Source organism: Anser anser, assembly GCF_964211835.1.
Source record: "Anser anser genome assembly, chromosome: 4".
Classification (NCBI taxonomy): Eukaryota; Metazoa; Chordata; class Aves; order Anseriformes; family Anatidae; genus Anser; species Anser anser.
This window is the reverse complement of record NC_139724.1, coordinates 5,974,984-5,993,313: the sequence shown is the minus strand read 5'-3', so window position 1 is coordinate 5,993,313 and position 18,330 is coordinate 5,974,984. Positions and strand designations below refer to the sequence as shown.

General features: G+C 44.4%; 2 protein-coding genes across 3 annotated transcripts in view; one reads left to right on the top strand and one right to left on the bottom strand.

Moving 5' to 3' along the window:
- PPA2 (inorganic pyrophosphatase 2) overlaps positions 1-11,518 on the bottom strand; it is a 35,804-nt gene extending 24,286 nt beyond the window's left edge. Inside the window, exons 1-3 of the mRNA XM_083835585.1 lie at positions 11,168-11,518; positions 9,319-9,383; positions 7,601-7,645 (exon numbers count right to left, since the gene is read on the bottom strand). Coding sequence (XP_083691711.1) covers positions 7,601-7,645; positions 9,319-9,383; positions 11,168-11,312 — 255 coding nt within the window. The 5' untranslated portion in view covers positions 11,313-11,518. The remainder of the gene's footprint in view (positions 1-7,600; positions 7,646-9,318; positions 9,384-11,167) is intronic.
- Positions 11,519-11,722: 204 nt separating this feature from the next.
- Positions 11,723-18,330, top strand: part of ARHGEF38 (Rho guanine nucleotide exchange factor 38) — a 47,417-nt gene continuing 40,809 nt past the window's right edge. Inside the window, exon 1 of one of the 2 annotated variants that reach the window (XM_083835529.1) lies at positions 11,723-11,861. Coding sequence is in view for 1 of the 2 variants with exons in the window: in XM_083835527.1 (XP_083691653.1) it covers positions 18,241-18,319 (79 nt within the window). In the remaining variant the exon portion in view is untranslated. Of the gene's footprint in view, positions 18,320-18,330 lie in introns of both variants that reach the window. The other variant, XM_083835527.1, reaches the window with a different exon arrangement.

Here is an 18,330-nt window from a genome sequence, read left to right as displayed (position 1 = left end):
AGCACTACCAAGGAGGACAGAGTATTAAAATGGGTAACTAGACCAAATCACCCAGCAATGCCTATGACCTGTTTTCTTCACAATTACTGAAATAATCCCAAATATCCCACTGCCTGGGACATCTCTCCATACAGAAAGAAAACTTGTGTTGGTATTAAAGATGGCACCAGCTCAGGAAATACAAAATATGTTTTTGAAGACATAAGTAGAAAAAATAAAACCAAACTAACTGAAGAATGGCGCTGACTCTTGAACTACACTGCAATGAAGTCTGTAGCAGACACTTAAATACTTGGATTTTTCTCTTTGTATCCTACAGCTGCAAGGAACACACAATTAGGAGGGTCAATGCCACAGTCAATTGATTAATGTCAATCCAATGGTTCTACGATCTCCTCCCCTCCCAACTGGAATGCAACAAGCAAGAAGCAGAGGAAAATCCCAGCTGTCACTCACGGTTTTCCCCATGAGATCACAAGCTACGCACAATCCTGATGGCAAACTCCAGGAAATGTAAATGCAATTTGCCATCCCTAAGTACTGTGCCTGTATCGTAATTTGTGGCATCTAAGCACGTAAGATGGAATCACTTTTCCCTATTAGGTCATAACCAAACGCATTAAACAAGAGGAAAGAACAAAAAGGAGAAAGGTGCTTCACATCACTTGCACAAGGCACACCTTATGTATACAAGCACAGCTGAAGCAGACAAGTACTCGAAAAGAGAGCTCAAAGACGTCAACGCTAAGGCAGCAGACACAGAACAAAGTAATGTACGTGCAGCAGCAGGTAAGGGAAAGGCTGGAAAAGAGCCAAATAAAGTTTGCACATCCATCTCAGAAGCATTTGGAAAAAAAAAAATGCACGGCATAGAAGCCAGTGCTGACAAGAAGCTCTTAATGAACTGCCAGCGGGTCAAAGAATTGTTCTGACTGGTAGCTACAGGCAGAAACCTTACAGACTACTCCTGGAATTAAACACAACGGCTGAGGTTTTTGCTGGGAAGATGCGACTGCACATTTTCCTCACCACGTCAAACACAACGACCTGTAAACGTTGTTTTGAACTTTAATTGGCCAAGAACTACTCCAGGTCCTCATCAGAGCAGTTCTCGGGACTGGACAATGGCTGGACTGAAGTGAACACAATGCTCTTCCAAAACGAATCTCTTGGATTTAACTCAGCTTTAAGACCAGGCCTCCATAATTTGTGTTATCAGTCAAATGTGAATTGTCAAGAGTCTTAAATGTGACAGCCTGACAGATTAATTCGTATGCAAAAAAAAAAAAAAAGAGGTACTCTTTCTAATGCTAAGCTGCCACAGGCATCTACAAGAGATTAAGTAACTTCATGCAGTGCTTACATTAAAAAATAAAAAGTTTTATTTATAGGGTAATCACATTTTCACGGTGATGAGGCAGGATTCACTGGGGTGGAAAGGAGAGCACGTATTAGACAGTTTTGACAGATGGAAAGAGAGAAGTATATTTCTCCAGGTTTTCTTTCCTCTGCTTTCCTATCTTGTTTCCCTCCTTGCCTAAATGTCATCCAGCATTTTTTTCCATCACGCTGACTTCCCCAGGCCAGGCACCAATTCCTTCTGTCCACTCGCACAGTCTCCCTCAAGTCCTTGCTGCAAAACTCCTCGCCTCCGCTGCAAACGGAAATGTGCCGTCCATCACGTCTCCACAGATTACCAACTGCTTACGCGAAGCAGTGGTGAGTTTTGGCTGGTCAGTGCACCTGGTAATTGATCTTATCTTCAATCAGCAAAACAAAAAAAAAATTCACCTCACCAAAAACCCAAGTGAGCGCTTCTACTCCCTCAAGCCAGGGTGAGACTGTTCCAACAACCCACTTGACGCACCTTCCAATGACAGAAAGAGAAACCCCAAAAGTTAATTTTTCATTAAGAAAACCATTACTTTAGGAAATTTACCATTTAACTGCCTTAACGTGCCAGCAGGCAACTGGTATGCTTAGATCACTGCTTGCCAAAGTCCAGACTTCATCTAGATTTAGAAAAAGGGACAGAACTCAGGGGCTAGGAAAAGTGCCCTGACAGAGCCCAGAGGGATGTCTAACCCAGGGTATTATGTAGCTTCTTTGGTTTGGGGTTAATGTGAGCAGAAGACAGACATTTGTACTTTTGCTCTATTGTACCTGAAGGAGGTAGGGGGGGAAAAAAATCCAGAGGTCAAAAGTGTACTTCCCAATTCCTAAAACTGAATATGAAAATGAACCGGGAATGACATCAGAAAAAAGAAACTCTCTCTAAATGGTATCCTTTATCTCCTAGGAAAGACACTCTACACCACATGGGAACTCTCGTAGAATGTAAATAAGTGTTTGCTTTAGCAATTTTTTATTTTTTTTTAAACAAGCTTTGGCAACTTACTGCATTCCATCTGAATTAAACAATTTTTAACATAACAATCATTTTGGCTGATATTTCATACAGACAACAGGAACAAGGTTTGGGGTTTTTTTGCCTTTTCTTTTTTTAAAAGAAAACCACAGGAAGATAAAAAAGACCTAGAAATACACTTCAGCATGCTCACGCAGCAAGTGTTGAGAAAAGCAAGGAAAATACACCCTGTTGTACCCAGGTAAACTGTGAGTCACACTTCTCTCCGCTGTGACCAGAGGCCAAAAATAACTGCTGGCTCTGGCTGTACAGGTTCTTATAGAAGATAGCTCATTTTGATGGCAGCTTCTTATTACAAACTTGCACATCACGTGTCACTAAAAAAGCGATGAAGCACATTTCTGACACTGAATTTTTGCCCTTCTGGATTCCCATGCATCTGTCTCAGAAACAGTTCTTTCTTACCTAACTTATGCTTTCCTTATTCAACTATTTCCTTTCTCAGTCTTCCCAAGTTCCCAGGTGGTACATTTGAGGGGAGGGATTTAAATAGGCATGATTCTGCCCAAGGACTGCAATAGGTAAAGCTCAACTCTGAAGTTTCAGCTAATTTTAAGCAGAAGTGGAGCAAGCTATGGAGAGTGAGTAGAGCGACAAAACAAGAGATACGAAGAGAGGAACAGAAAGTCAACATAATCTCATTTTTAAAAGTCATGTTTTAAGGCCTGATTGCCATTCACCGTCAGCCTTGCATGACAGGGAGCAGTAAGCCAAAGCTCACAGTTCCTTCAGCCATTTTTATAGCAGAGTGCTTTAAAAAAAAATCTGAAAGTATTAAAGCTGCATTTGGGGGCTGTTGACCCTCCTCTTGGAGAAACTGAACTCACAAGACAGAGAAAAGAAACAAAAACCCTATAATTTCTATTTTTTACCTGCTCATTTGCAATGTTAGAGGGAATCTCACCAGCCATTCACTACATAGGGCAGCAGGCACCCAAGGACTAATGAGAACTGAAAGGACAATCTGCAGTCCAGCAGCAGTCTGAACAAAGGATGATGTTTTCATTAACAGAAGTTTAAAAGAAGGGAGGAAAAAAAGGGGAAAAAAAAAGAAGGAAAAGAAGGACCGACATGAAATACGAGAAATACAAGACGAGGGGCTTGCTTATAAAATGAGTGCCTGTCTCGTAAGCATTCCTGATATACGGCTTGATGTCAGGCACATGCTGATAAACTGATTACTGGACACTACCTGCACAACTACTCAGGGGAGAGCCTTGGCAAGGACGAAAACGAAACGCAGACTTTCTCAAGTTTTAAGGAACCATTTCTTTGATGTTCAGCTCATCAAATCACTGATGCAGCTTTCACAGTAAACCAACGCTACTCCGGTAGATTTTAAGTGGAGAGCTGAGTGAAGAATAACAAACACCGGGAAGACCTGCAGTAATCTACAAGAACACAAAGGAAAATTTGCAGCTACTGGACAGATCCATAGAAAAAGGCTGGGTGACTTCATGCATCAGGATGAAACCTTCACTGATCATCTGAAGTACTCAACACACAAATCCCTGAACATGCACAACAGACACGCTACAGCCCAGGTTACATGTACCAAAAAGCGCCTAATGACTGAAGGTTACAAAAGCTGTAGTTAGGAGAGAATAGAGAGTTTGCACCTGTACCACACGGGAAACAATGCCAGCTTTTCCCTCCTTATGGAACATGCTGACTTTATCATAAGACCACTCTGCCACCACAGTTTTGAACTGTGTTCCCAGCATGCGGCCCTTCATCTGATCACTTATTCAGAGTGCGTGACCACTGCGATGACCACTTGTACCTCACCTGACTGCCTGATCTATCAAAAGCTCTTGCCTGACAGGAAGAATTCAAGTCCACAGGGGCATTCCAGCACTGTGCAATCCACAGGACACAACAACCAGAACTGTCTTACTTCCTCCTATTCTTTATCAACTGCTCTGGTGGGTGTCTGCAAGTTAGGAGTATAATCTCTACATGCTTGGACAGATTCCTTCCTAAGGCCAATATTTTAAATAAACCTTTGTATTCAAGAACACCTGAGCCCGCTGAATGAGATAACGTGAATACTTTACCCAAGACATATACATGACAAGTGGATTAGAAACTCTTTCACTACAGCAGGGAAGCAACACTTCACATTTGTCTTGAAAAGAAAACCATGACCTCTTCAAACCTTCTTGCTGCCAGACGTGGAAGACCACGGTCAACAATCTACCTCTGACAGTTCTGACTGTAACCACAGCGGGAACATCCAGCCTCTCAAACACAAATGGGAAACTTTTGATGCCTTTCAGAGAGATTTGCTTGGACAGTGCGGATCTCAAGTGCTTGCAGTGCTGAAGACAAAGCAGAGATTCAGACTGCAAGCTGACAGCAAGTTTGAGACTGAACTTGAACAATTTTGAAGCCGAATATGATTTCTTCCAACATAGTTTCTCCCTGAAAGTAACTTCTCTCGAGTCTTAACCCAAAAAAGTCCATGAAACACAGAAGTTCAGTTGTCAACAGTGGCTGAAAAGCTAAATTTAACTGAGTTTGGAAGGTCTAAAATGTTGCAAGGAAGAAAGGTTCCTGAGAACATTTCATATAGAAATATCACAGCTTTTCCCCTCCAACTAGAAGCTGAGACTGCAAAACAGCTAACAAACTTCTACGATGTGCATTCCCACGAATGTTGACTCCAATTTTTGAGACCTTCTTTTCTGCATAAGAAATGCCAAGAACAATTTAAAGTTAGATTAGAGAGACTGAGGAGACTCATGCAGAATTATTGTCATTTTCCACGGCTAAACTGCCATCTGATGAATACCAGTTCAGCACAATTTAACACCCACTCTTAAGAGGGCCTGCCCTGGTGGAGAGTAACAACTAACTGCCACCCTAAAAGCACAAGTCTTAAAGATGCCACTTGGTTTCTAGGGCAAGAGGAACTGTCACCTTTGAATTCTGGCCAAATTCAGCAAGGATCAACTGAACATCCAGGAGCAACAGTAGCTTTTGCATCCCTAGACCAGGGTACTGATTACAGTGCTTCGAAGATCTTTAGCCGTCAGCACATGGCACTAAATTCCTCGTTTCCCTTTATGCCCTGGCTAAGCCAAGTTTTCCCTGAATACAAGCACGCATCGATACATTTCTCACCAGGCCAAGGTGACCCAAGCTGCTGAAGAACCCAGTGTAAGACACAACACCTTCCTGAACATGAAGATCCCTCTCTTTTCTCCCCACCTCCCGAAGATAATGATGAAATGGGGTTTTCTAAATGATTTGCATTCTTCTGTTTTACCATCTAAGACCAAACATGTTTGGAAAGCCTATAAACTGCACATTCGCTTGCATACTCACATGAGATGCCTCAAGACTGAAACTGAAGTATTAATACAATACCGTGACTCTTTCTAACAAAAGAAGGTATTAACTTTCATCCACTTAAGTGTTTCCGCAGTAGGACCACAGTCAAATCATACGAAATAATGCTGAGTGTGTTAAAATTTTTGTCAAGGCATTTAAGTAGAAGTAAACCCAATTAGTTGATGAGGGAAAGGCTGTGGATATGGTCTACCTAGATGTTAGTAAGGCTTCTGACGCTGTTCCTTACAGCATTCTTCTGGAGAAATGGTCTCAACTTGTGCCAGGGGAGGTTTAGGTTGGATATTAGGAAAAATTCTTCACTGAAAGGGTTGCAAAGCTTTGGAACAGGCTACCCCAGGGATGTAGTTGAGTCACCATCCCTGGAGGTAATTCAAAAGACATGTAGATGCGGTGCTTAGGGACATGGTTGAGTGGTAGACTTGGTGGTGCTAGGTTAATGGTTGGACTTGATGATTTTAAAAGGTCTTCTCCAACCCAAGTGATGCTATGATTCTATGATTTGCCTTTGCTCCTTGTCCACAGTTCTGTTAAACCACAGTCCAGAGTTCTCTCATATGAGGAGTTATGTGAAGCAACTATGGTGTGCCTACACTAGCCCGGGAAAGAAGAGCTTCTCAGCTTCACAGGCTTTTTTTTTTGTTGTCGTTGTTGTTTATAGACTGATCCAGAGATCTGAAAAAGGGAACTAGAAACAGTTCTACACAAGCCATCGTACTTCCCACTACACAGAGAGAAGCAGTTTTAGACACTGCACAGAACAGGCTTTGCATCTTTGCAACCAGCAGATACTGACATAGCATTTAAGGCCAGTAATTAGGAATTCATGGTGCAAGGCTGTTAAGAAAGGCTCCTGGGACATACTCTTTCTCCTCAACAACTCATCTATCAGGCATGATCCTACATCTATCAAACAGCACTTTAATGGGCACCAAGCAGCAGGAAAACTGAAGTGTTATGGAAGCACCATAGATTGAAAGAATCACGAGGCAAAGGCAGAGGAAATGCACAGAGCAAGATTGTGTTGGGGACAGGCGTACTGTACGAGAAGCAGTGTGCCACACAGCAGTTGCAAAACTGTGGGAATGCAGACAGTTAGGACACTTCTTTCACATTAGAGGGGCAGTTACAGTTTTGCAATATGACTGGCCAAACAGATATTGAGAAGATGGAGGGGGGGCGGGGGGGGCCAAGGCAAACACTGCAAAAAAAATTGCTACATTTTGGAAAGGACGCTTGCATAAACAATTCTTGTTTCACAGAAAAAGCTTGAACAGACCTGCCACGTTCTCTAGGCTTCTCCTAGGCTCAGCTTTAGCACTTGGTTAATGCTGAACCATTAGCAGATGTGATTTTTCTCTCTTTGGGCTTTCTAAACGAGCACAGAAAACGACATACCCTCAGGTGTAAAAAGCAGATACTAATTCTCATTTCTGCCCTAACATACTTACCATCTCTGAAGTTTTGTATACATACCAAAATTAAACCCCAGTCAGAGCATAATGAATATTTCATTAATGGACGTTTTTCATTGCAAATGTTTTTGCAAAAAAAAAAAGATTACATATCTACGTTGCAATAGTCATAATGAACCTTTCAGAGAGTGGTATAAAAGTGTTTGTCTTTGAGAACATCTTGATGAATAAAAGAATTCTGACATTTGAGGCCCATTCAAAGGGAGAATATTAAATCCCTTTAAGCCTAAAAGACTTGCATTTGAAGATATGTCAACTATATTCAGTGAAAGATCACTTTGCAGAACAGCAAAATGATGTGGAGGAGAGAAAAGAGGGAGAGAAAAGGAGAACTTATCTGTACCTCGTTTGCTGTAGTTTTTGACCTCTTTGCAGGAATCTCTTTATCCTGTAGGGAAAGTATGAATAAAGAGCATTAGAGAACAATATTGTATTCACGTAAATACAGAAACCACTAGTTTTAAATGCAAATTGAACATCCCTCTTTCAAGTATAAAGGCCTAAACTATAACTTTTAAAAACAGGTAGTTGGTCCTGTTTGACTGTGAATTATAACCTTCCCAATGTTGGCAGAGGAAGATAAAAACGCACATGGACACATCCACTTTCTCCCAGCTACTTAAAAACTTCAATCAGCAGTTTAGGCATCAGCTGGTTAAAAACACATCAGTCATCCTTTTGTTCACTTGAAAAAGATAAAAAACAGAACAGAGAATGGAAAATGGGTTTGGAGTTATCCACCATAAAATTAAAGTCCACAAAGCTTAGATCAGAGGAGGGAAAGAATGTAACACACAAGGCCTTACCTCCTCCTCCTGCAAAGAAAGCAAAATTTACACAGACTTTCATGATGACCCCCCTTCTTTCTTCCCCCCTCTGGAGCTTATGTCCCACAGAAAGCTCTTTCCTTGCTCACACAGCCAAAATCAAAGGCTCTATGCCTTGATCAGACATCGCTGTACTATAATTTAATCCACAGAGAAGTCACAGACCATAATCCATCCCTCCAAACCTTAAACTCTGGGCGTGGGGTCAGCCACCACATAACACATGGGTGAAAATGCCCATTGCTCTTCCATCAATAGCACCAGCTGACCAGACCATCTTGGTAATGACTCTGATCGAGGCTTGTATCTTCCACTGACTACCATGCTTAGATCGGCTGCTCAAAAAGGTTTCATCCATACTTTTAAGCTCTCAGTTTAAGTAACTGAAGAGGTCGGTTCATTACTTCAGAATTCTAAATCTAAACACAGTACAGCTGCTGACCTTTCACACCAGTCATGTCACCCACAGTGTCCCAGCAACACGTAAAGAAAACGGCCCAAACCCTCCCAACTTGTTTGTGTAACAAGTAGACCATAATAAGCAAACCCAAGTCTAACCCAAAGACTGGCAGTTCCCACTGGTGACATATAAAACAGGCGTTTCATTATTGCTATAATGAAACTCCAGGGAGTGTGGCTAACAAGACGTGAAAGTGCTCAGCTGCACCTCACGCCTTGTAATTCTCCAAAGGTGCGATTACCACTTCTCTCTTGGGCATTGTTGTTGGCTTCCAATTATACTCCCCCTTTTGGGAATTAAAAAAAGAATACACCACAAGTCACACAAGTATGTGCTGTACATGTCCTACAGCGGGGAAACACATACATTTAATTGCAGTTGTAGGAAAATGCCATTTTAAAAAAGTAACAATAAAAAGCGAGTTCTAGAGCACAAACACAAGCCTTAAACAGAGGAGAATTATCACAAAATACCATGAGGGTTTACCACACCCTCAATAACCTGGAGTCTTAAAAAGACACCTAGGGTCATTTACACAGTTATTATTACGTTTTACTACAAGTTACTGAACTCAGCTGAGAAAATTTGGTGGAGTTACATTTCTTGTGTTACATAGGAAATCAGCCTGGATTAAAATGGTCCCTTCTGATGCTACAGATTTGTGTCTCAAATGCTCTAAAAATCCTTTTTTAAAAGTGCGTTTTTACCTAGAGAGTACCAACAAAGCTGTTATCCTTTCAGAAATGAATTTTGTCTCAAGGCAAATATACATACCTCTTTAGCTCCAGCAAAAAGCGGAATGTCATGAAATGGGGAAATATATTTACCATCTGCATTCTCTGAAAAACACAACGAAAAAGTAGCATTACAAATCTAAATACATGCCATAAGACATCTGCATTGCTAAGAACTATTATGCATTATACAGGGATACGGAGTGACACAATATGCATCAGTTAAACTTTTTTTCTGAATTGTAGTTCCAAAGACCAAAAAATAAGCTCCATGCAGGACAATGTATTTGACTGTTTGACAATGACTCATTAGAATGAGAATTATTGCTTCAGTATACAATGCCATGCTTTTCTGTTCTTACTACCTGGCAATACAAGCTATGTAAAGTTGAGAAGAACCTTTTATTCTCTTTTCTCCTTCTCCCTGGCAATACAGAACCATTAACAGGTGGAGAAAAAAAAATGCGAAGTTCCATAAGTTCCATAAGCAATCAGTGAATTTACCTGGGCTTCCTGGCAGTGAAGCCCCAGTAACTTCACTGTGTTTCTATTAAACTAAATTTCACAATCACAAAGAGACAATTGTCCGACATATTAGGCCCAAGTCTGACCAAGAGAATACGTGAGGGATAGGATAATTGCACAGGCCCTAGAAATGAAACGATACCTAAAAAACTGAAAAAATTGACATTAACTTAATGCTTAATGGGGATCTGGTCTGCACCTTAGCCTTGCTTCCACTGTAGGGAGAAACAAAACACACTGGAGTGAATGCTTAAGCATTTCAAATTACTCCGAAACTTTTCAATGTACCAAAAGCTGAAGTACTGCAACAAATCTATGCATAAACAGAAACATCAGCAGCAATACAAAGTACTAACACTAATCTCAAGGAGTTCCCCCTCTGTTAGCACCCCTTGTCACAGTAAATGGAAAAGCAAAGGACTTCCTTTAGCCTTGGACTGTACTTCGACCACCTCAACACGGAGGAACACGCAATGGTGGTTTTCACAGCTCTTGGAAGCCTCCCAGATGTTCCTCCCAAATAAAACAAAGTTTGGTGGGGGGCTGCTTGCTTCCACTGAGGAACGTGACTTTCTGCAGCTGACCTGCTGCGCAGGCAGCCCCCTGGGGCTGAGCACAAGGGAGCCCCGGCGGGGTACAGCCCTCGGAGCACACGAAACCTCCACGTCTCGCACGACAGCAGGGCACTGCAGGCAGGGTGCGTGACGCCAGCGGACGTCAGATGTAACTCCCGAGAAGCTAATGGACCAAAGATGTACCGAGAGGGTGCTTGCGAAACCAGTGGCATTCGAACAGTCAGCTTTATTACTGAAATGCGTAACGCTGAGGCCGCACGCCACCAGATTTCACTGGGCTTTGAGAAGCCTCCTGAAGGTGCTCTCCCAGATCCCCTCGGTGCTGCCGGCCTAAGAGGTCTCTCAGGGCTCGAGCCCCGAGGTTTTTTTTTGACATTTCTGAGAGAGGGCTGGCTTTGTCACAGGGTGCAGGGAACGCTACCCGGCTGCTGAGCTGAGGCTGCCGTGGCTACGACCATCCTTGGGCTCCGCCAGCCAGGCTGCCACAGGCACCCCCAGCACCTCTTCACCTTCTGTGGGGCTTCAGGGGCCAGGGCCCGGCCACGCAGCACACAGCGGCCCTCAAGGCCCAGCAACCCCTCTAAAAGGAAAACATGACAGGAAAACCCCTTATTTTCCACACAAAATCTCCCCCCTCAAGCAAGGGGAGGCTGAGGGGCGATGCCTCCTCCAGCCTGAGGGGTCTCTGCGGGGAACCGCCGCCGCCTCTCCCCCACCGTGCCCCCCTCCCGAGGCGGGGTAGGAAGGAAGGAAGGGGGTTTTACGGAGCCCCGGGGCGCTGCTACTTACTAAAGTAGAGGCGGTAATCGGGAGAGTTGGGCCGCCCCCGCTGCTCCGTGCCGTAGCGGGCCATGGCGCTGAGGCAGCGGCGCGGCGGCCGCCCCCACCCCCGCGCCGCCAGCAGCAGCCGCCCCAGCCCCGGCAGCGCACGCATGATGGCGGCGGCCGCCTCCCTCCCCTTCCTGCGGCCGTCGGGGCTGCGCCGGCCCCCCGCCCCGCCTGGCACGGCGGGGCAGGGAGCCTCCAGGGCCGGTACTGGTGCCCTCCTGCCCTGCCGGCGAGGAGGGAGAGCAGCGGGCGAGCGGGGAGAGCCGCCACCAGCCGCGCCGCCGCCTGAGGGGAGGCATGGCCCCGAGCCCCAAAATGGCGGCGCGGCCCCGCACCAGCCCCCAGTGGAAAGGCGGGCAGGGGCGGCTTGTCCTCAGGGGGTGTTGTTGCAGAGCCCAAACGGTGCCCCCCGTTTCCTTGGGAGTTGCCCCGTTTCACTGTGGGGCTGCTTGTCCCCAGCCTCAGGGAAGAGGGGGACACGGGGGAAGGCAGGGACACGAAATGAGGGGTGACCCCGGCAGCGGTGCCACCCTCACCTGAGGTGTGAGGACCACCCCCCTGCCCGCTCCTTGGCAAAAAAGCGTTCATTTCTTCTCAGCACACACAATTCTCACCAGGCCGTCCATAGATGAGCGACTTGCACAGGCTCCCACAGGTAGATAATATTTTTATATTGAACCTTACAAATACACAAACTAGATTCTTGTCTGTATTCAGGTTGTAGTGGTTCTGAAGCTTACCTCCCTATGTACAATCCAATTCCTGCAAAACTGGTGGCTTTGGACACCTGTCTCTTTCTGTTGATCCTTGAGGAGGGTTTCATATGAGTTTCGCCTACCAATATGGGTTCTTGGAGTGTTGCATCTCTTCATGGATTTTTCAAAAATCCCCGAAAAGGGGCAGAAATCACTGCATTCATTTTACTGATGGAGAAACTGATGCAGACCAATTTTTGTGACTGTTGTTGCTCATACATCCCAAACCAATGTCTTTGGTGATTGATACTAATTTTAAATTTTAACTCCGATTTGAATTATTGTGGAAGATTTGTGTGGGATACCTACACGTTCCCCTGATTATTTTATATGGTATTTAAAACTTTATTGGGAATTTTTCAATTGCAGCATTAAGGCTTAGACAATCTCTTCCATCGAATTTAAAAGGTATATAACTTCTTTTGCTCTTTATTTGCCCCCTTTACTATTGGGTAGATAAGGTTTTACAAGCATCAGGGTTGTTCTGTGTGCGTCCTAAGGACCCAGCTGTATTTTACAATGGAGTGGGAGACTTCCCTGACAGCTTCCATCACTGTTCCTGCCTGTACTCCTTAAACGTGTTAGTAGCTACTCAAGACCTCAGAGAGAGTTGTGTGCTAGTGGGTGGGTTTTGCACTACTGTAAGGGCTCTGGATAAAAAGTTATGGTCTCCTTCCTTCTCTTTTTCTGAGCCATTGTTTGCTAAATTTGTCACAACAGGCTTATCTCCAGGAGAACAGAATGGCAGGCCAATTATCCACCTCCACAGAAGCTGCTAAATAGTTGTTGGTGTTTTGCCAGAGGTGTTGGCATCTTTCATCCCCGAGTTCACCGAATGCAAGGTTTTCCTGAATGGGACACTTGGGGGTTGAAATTCTTCATGTGTCTGTTTGAAGTTCTTAATGTTTTGAGTATGTAAGAGGGCAAATCATCAGTTTTTCACATGGGAAAAAAAAAAAAGTAGAGAAACTTTCTCTATTTTAAAAACCCTATTCAGCATTTTCTTTGAGTTGGCCTGCTGCTGAAACATGCAAGGTTAAAAACAAATGTGTCATGGGCCTAGCCTTCCACCTCTGCTTGGGTCTGAGGAATGTGGGTTTCATTTATGGAAGTTCAGAGCTTTTGAAAATCATTTACTGAGTGCACACGCAGTATTCGCAGTATTTTTATTCTTGCAAAGTTGGCAGTTGGTTGTAGTGTTCTTCTAGGAGGAACCCAACATATATTTATTTACTCATGCAAGTTAGGAAGTGAAATATGCAGCTGTGGTCAAGAGTCACTGTAAGATGCACAAAGTCTGAGTGCAGAGTTCTCCTTTGCCTAGTGTGGTCTTATCTAAAGCTTTCTCATCTGTAATGGGAAATCAGCTGTGAAACACTTGGAATTTATGAAATATAAATGAGCTCCTGTGCAGGCACTTCCTAGGTGCATAAACAGATGCCATCCTGTTACCTAGCAAGGGTGGATGATATGGTGGAAAAACATGCACAAACCCTGTAAACGTTGTGAAAGCAGAGAACTTGATGTTTTAGTACTCTAAAATTCTCTTAATTAAATTTCCCTACAGAAATAATAACAATAAAGCCCTGAACAGATTTAACTGTGTTTCTCAGTATTATGCATTATGGTACACAGAACATGGCAGAAGTACACGCAGTACTCCTAAAGTCAGATTTAGGTGATATTGCAGCTTCCTTGTTAGAATAAATTTACTTCATACTCTTAAATCTATGAAACAAATACATGTTTTGGTTCTGGTACCTACATGACTCAAATTCTCTTAAATTACTAAGGTTTTTACTACCAAGGTCGTTTTTCACTTCTTTTATTCCCAAGCATTTTATGTCCAAATACTTCAAGTATTGTTCCAATTGGGCCAGCAAAAGGTGCATATAGGGCCGATCCCATTTATTGACCTTGAAACAGCTTCCACTGAAAGATGATGAAAATATTGCTATTTATTTCAATGGAATTAGAATCAGGTCCATCAGACTTAAGTAGGGCTTACATGGTACTTAGGTTTTATGCTTGCCCTCTGCACAGGGGTGAATCTCATTCCACCAGAATACCACTGGAGTATAGCAAAGACTCAGCAGCAGTATAATCACCTAAGCCTGAAGGACACCCTTACTTTAAGTTTGTACTCTGCAATGTACATTTACATTTCTTTCTTTCATGTATGTATTATGAAACCGTGCGTATGTTTTGCCAGTGAAAATGCCGTGCAAATTAAATGCAGAAAACAGTTTATTGTGTTATAAATAATCATAAAAAGAACAATTTCCCTTCCTCCTGAATGAAAATCATTTTCATCTTTTCAGCTAACAAGGCTTTGAAGAATGTCATTAGTACCACTATGTGCTATTTCAGTGTGTTTGCTCTTGACTGGTGATTACATCACTCTCATTAACTTTGCTGTAATGTAACTTGTATCTCCATTGCTTATAAAAACATTAATCTGAAGGAATCAATTCCTGTCAGCCTTCTGCTTTACTGCTACCTATGTGCGAAAGGCCTGCGCTCATGGACCGCTGTCCTCGTGCTCCAGCCACCCTGGTGGAGCAGGTAACTGCTTGCACTTGCTCAGCAGTGCTCCCTTATTCAGGTCACGCTGAGCAAGGCCAGCTGAGACAGGACAAAGACACGGGCTGTCATGCTGACTTTTGGCTGCAGCAGGTGAAGGAGCACGGACACCGCTGTCTACCTGCAGATCTTTGCACTGACAGTCTCCAGCAGGAAGAGGATGGCACGTTGTTGGAGTCAGTAATCTTTCTCGTGGGCACAGCCAGATTTGGGAGAGGATGTCTGCGCACAGCCTAGTCACATAAGCACTTGCATTGTACGTGCTGACAAATACCTGATGGCAGCAAAAGACTACATTGTCTAATTAAGAGGAAGAAATTGTGTATTTCAGTAAACAGAGTGAGACTTATTAGGTTACATTACTTTCCATCTCGATGTGAAGAAAGACCCAAAGAAACTGTTTGGGACAGATTGTGAACTCACCTCAGCTACTCTATTGCTGATCCTCAACATTTATGCAAAATTAGTTTTTAGTCATAATATTCACAATGAGGTGTGGGAAGATGACAAGTTTTCAGCCTATTTTTTTTTCTGAATAAATTGTTTCTCCGAGCTGCTAGTTTTTGTTTCTTTTTTAACCATGCTTTTTGTTAGGCTGCTTGTAACGGAGCGTAGGATTCACATGGCAGATTACTGTCGCTGTGAGTGGGCAGGGTTGCCAGCCGGGCAGCACTCGTCTGGCCAGCGGTGTCTAATTGCAGCGGGTGCTGATGGCCAAGGCCAGCCAGACAGGCACGCCACCGCTCTGCCTGGACTTGTGCCTAGAAAGCCAAGTCCTCGAGAGGCGGGGACACTGTGCCTGTGTCAAGCTTTGCTGGATGCGCCCGTTTCTCCCTTCCTAGACATCTGTACTGTGTTCTTGTTACGCCCTGTGAAGCGTGGATTTTCAGCTACTGTAACTTCCACCCAAACGTGTTCGCAAGTATTGACTGAAACTTGATTTAAAATTTTTAAAATTTATCTTTGTTTACTGCAGAGCAACTTCCCTGTCGCAAAAGAGAAATCACCAAATGGTCTTCTTTCCTTTTCATTTGTTCTTCCACATAGGTGCATGTACAAAAAAAGGGAGAGACAGAAAAAAAAAAGTTCTAATTAAGCTCAAAAAGCATTGCCAGGAAACGTGAAGTTCTAGTGCAAAGCTGCAAGTCTATCAGCATTCAAAATAGGGATGTACAATGAAAATTATGTCTTCTTAAGGCTCCCTTCCCCTCTCAATTTTTGAATTGTCAGACGTAAGATTCTCAAAGGATTCCTCAGAAAATATTTTATCTTTGGTAATTTCTACACCCCCTATTTTACATTAAAACATAATAATAATGAAGATTCATCCTCCTGTACTTTTAATCTGCCTCGCTCGATTTCTCATCTTTCCTCATTAGCTTTGATATCACAGTGCCATCTACTTGATCAACAGAGTCAGGTTATTTTCCTTCGAAAACCACCGCGTGGCTGTAACCCCGAAGAAATCAAAGGGCTGCTCCGTTTCGTGGCCAGTTTGCCTCTCCTCCACCCCTCCAAGCCCTTTCAAAGGAGCGATGCCATCAGCTCCGCGCCCGTGAAGGCTGGCCCAGCTCCGAGCATCTTTTGCAAACTAATAAAACACCCCGGTGAGACGACGACGGATCCAGGGGCACGCTGAGAGCAATTCAAGCCCCGCTGACCTCTCTTCTTCCCTGACAGGTGTTTTGTTTGAAAGCCGGGTCCCGCTCTGTACACAGAAAGCACATCAGCCCTTTGGACTTGTAAACTGGGGCAGTGGATTTGTTTGGAGTAAGAAAGCTTCGTGGCAGTCAAAGGATTGCGTAGCCCGGTGGGTTGAGCCATCCCCTCTTTAAAAAAAACAACAGCCTAGTCTGAGCCTGTGGAGGCGTACGCTTTATTAATTTCTCCTCCAAATATTTAGACAAGAAACACTAGAGACAGGGCTAAAAGAAACGATGGCTGTGCACTTGCTTCCAAAGACCTGTTTCTCTACTGGAATCACCAGTCTGGCAAGATCAGCAGGCAGAGGGAAGGTGACACTGCCACACAAAACAACTTTCCACCTACAAGACAGGCTTTCTTCTCGCTCTGTACTGTGGAAAGGTGTTTGAAGTTTTTTTTTCCTATGTATATTTCAAAGTAATTTTGAATCATTCATTGTGAAAAATCAATGTGTAGGCTCCAGTTTTACCTAGCCTGAAGTCTTCCATTTTTATTGCTTTTATCCTCATCTGTCATTCTGTTCTTATCTTACAATTATAGCCACAGACAGATAGGGTGAACATACTCGCAACTTCCCAGTGCTCAAAGTCCTCGGTGGGCCTTTCACGTGATTGCTCTTATCACTATCTAAGCCTCCACGTTTTGTCTCTCAAAAGATATCTTTGCTATGACTCAACACGTGCAGGCAGAGCGACAAGAGGTGCAGGCTTGCTTTTGTATGCACCTAGGTGTGCTTGTGGGGAGAGCCTAATAGAGACATCTGCGCCTGTCACTGTCACCTTCCTCCCGTGGAGGGGGTGGGACGGCTTTCTGCAGCAGTGCCCTTGTACCCTGCTGATCCTCCGCTACCTGCTGGCTGTAGTCGCTTCACTGTGCGGATGCCAAGGATGCAGGGAATCAAGGACGAGGAGCACCTGTGGACTCATGTCATTAAACACAGCGATTAATCTACCATTAATGACAGCGATGGTTCTCCAGCAGCATACGGGCCCAGAAGGGAACGGGGCCACACCATGCTCCATCCTGAAAGATTTCTGGTATTGGCCTTGCGCTAATAGCGCATCCTCTGCTTCTCCCTCAGTAGCAGTTATGTCTTACCAGCCTCAAAAGGGGTGCAGTGAAACTCCGTGGGTGTTCATGGGCTTGCCTGCCTGTGTCCCTGTGCTTGGAGCAGCTCCAGGTGAGATGCAGGTGTAAAGCAAAGCCAGTGGAGAATCGGGCCCTTCATCTTCCAGGTTAATGCGAGTGTCTGTTTAAGTCACCAGAGCAGGCCTTACTTTCCCTCTGCTGTGGAAAGCGTGCGCTCTGCTGGGCGGTTTGGCCACCGGTGCTCCTGCAGCACACGCAGACTTTGGACCTGGGCAGTTCTCAGGAAATTCTTGCCGGCTGGTGCCATCCCGGTGCAGCCGCGTAAGGAGGCTGCCTTTTGCTCGGAGCAAACCTGAGGTGGCACCTGGTGTCGCTGCCGCGGGACTGCAGCAGCGGGGATGAGCACGACAGTCAGCCTGCGCCAGCACTGTGCCTATGGGCTCTGGGATACCCGGCTACAAAGAAATATTCCATAACAGCTGTGAGGAACTGCAGCAAAACAAACAACTGTTTGCCTGCTTAATGGCCATCAGTCTTGATGGCGTTCCTGGTTCGTTTATAGCTCAGGATCGAGATAAAGGTTAGCATTGACCATTTAACAATAACCTCCTCTGTGTGTCTACTACAGTTGCATGGGAACACAAAGCCGATGTTTTCCGTGTTGACACCAGCACCTGTTCTGTCCCTTGAGTGGAGGGACTTCCATGTAAATACCTCGTACGTGAGTGCTAACATCCACTGGCTTCCGATTTGCTTAGGAGACTGAACTCAGCCCAGCGTACAGGGGTCAAAGAGGTATTTGCGGTAATTGTAAAAAGAGCATTTTGCCCGCACAGATGCCAGATATTCCCTCTTGTCTTACGGATTAGTAACTCCGATGGAGCTCGGCTCTAAGTTGTTACCATGGCTGGAAGGGAACAGGAGCCGCCTGCGGATCGCGAGGTGGTTGCCAGCCCCAGACGAGACTCCACGTGCAGTTCTGGTAAGGCTTTC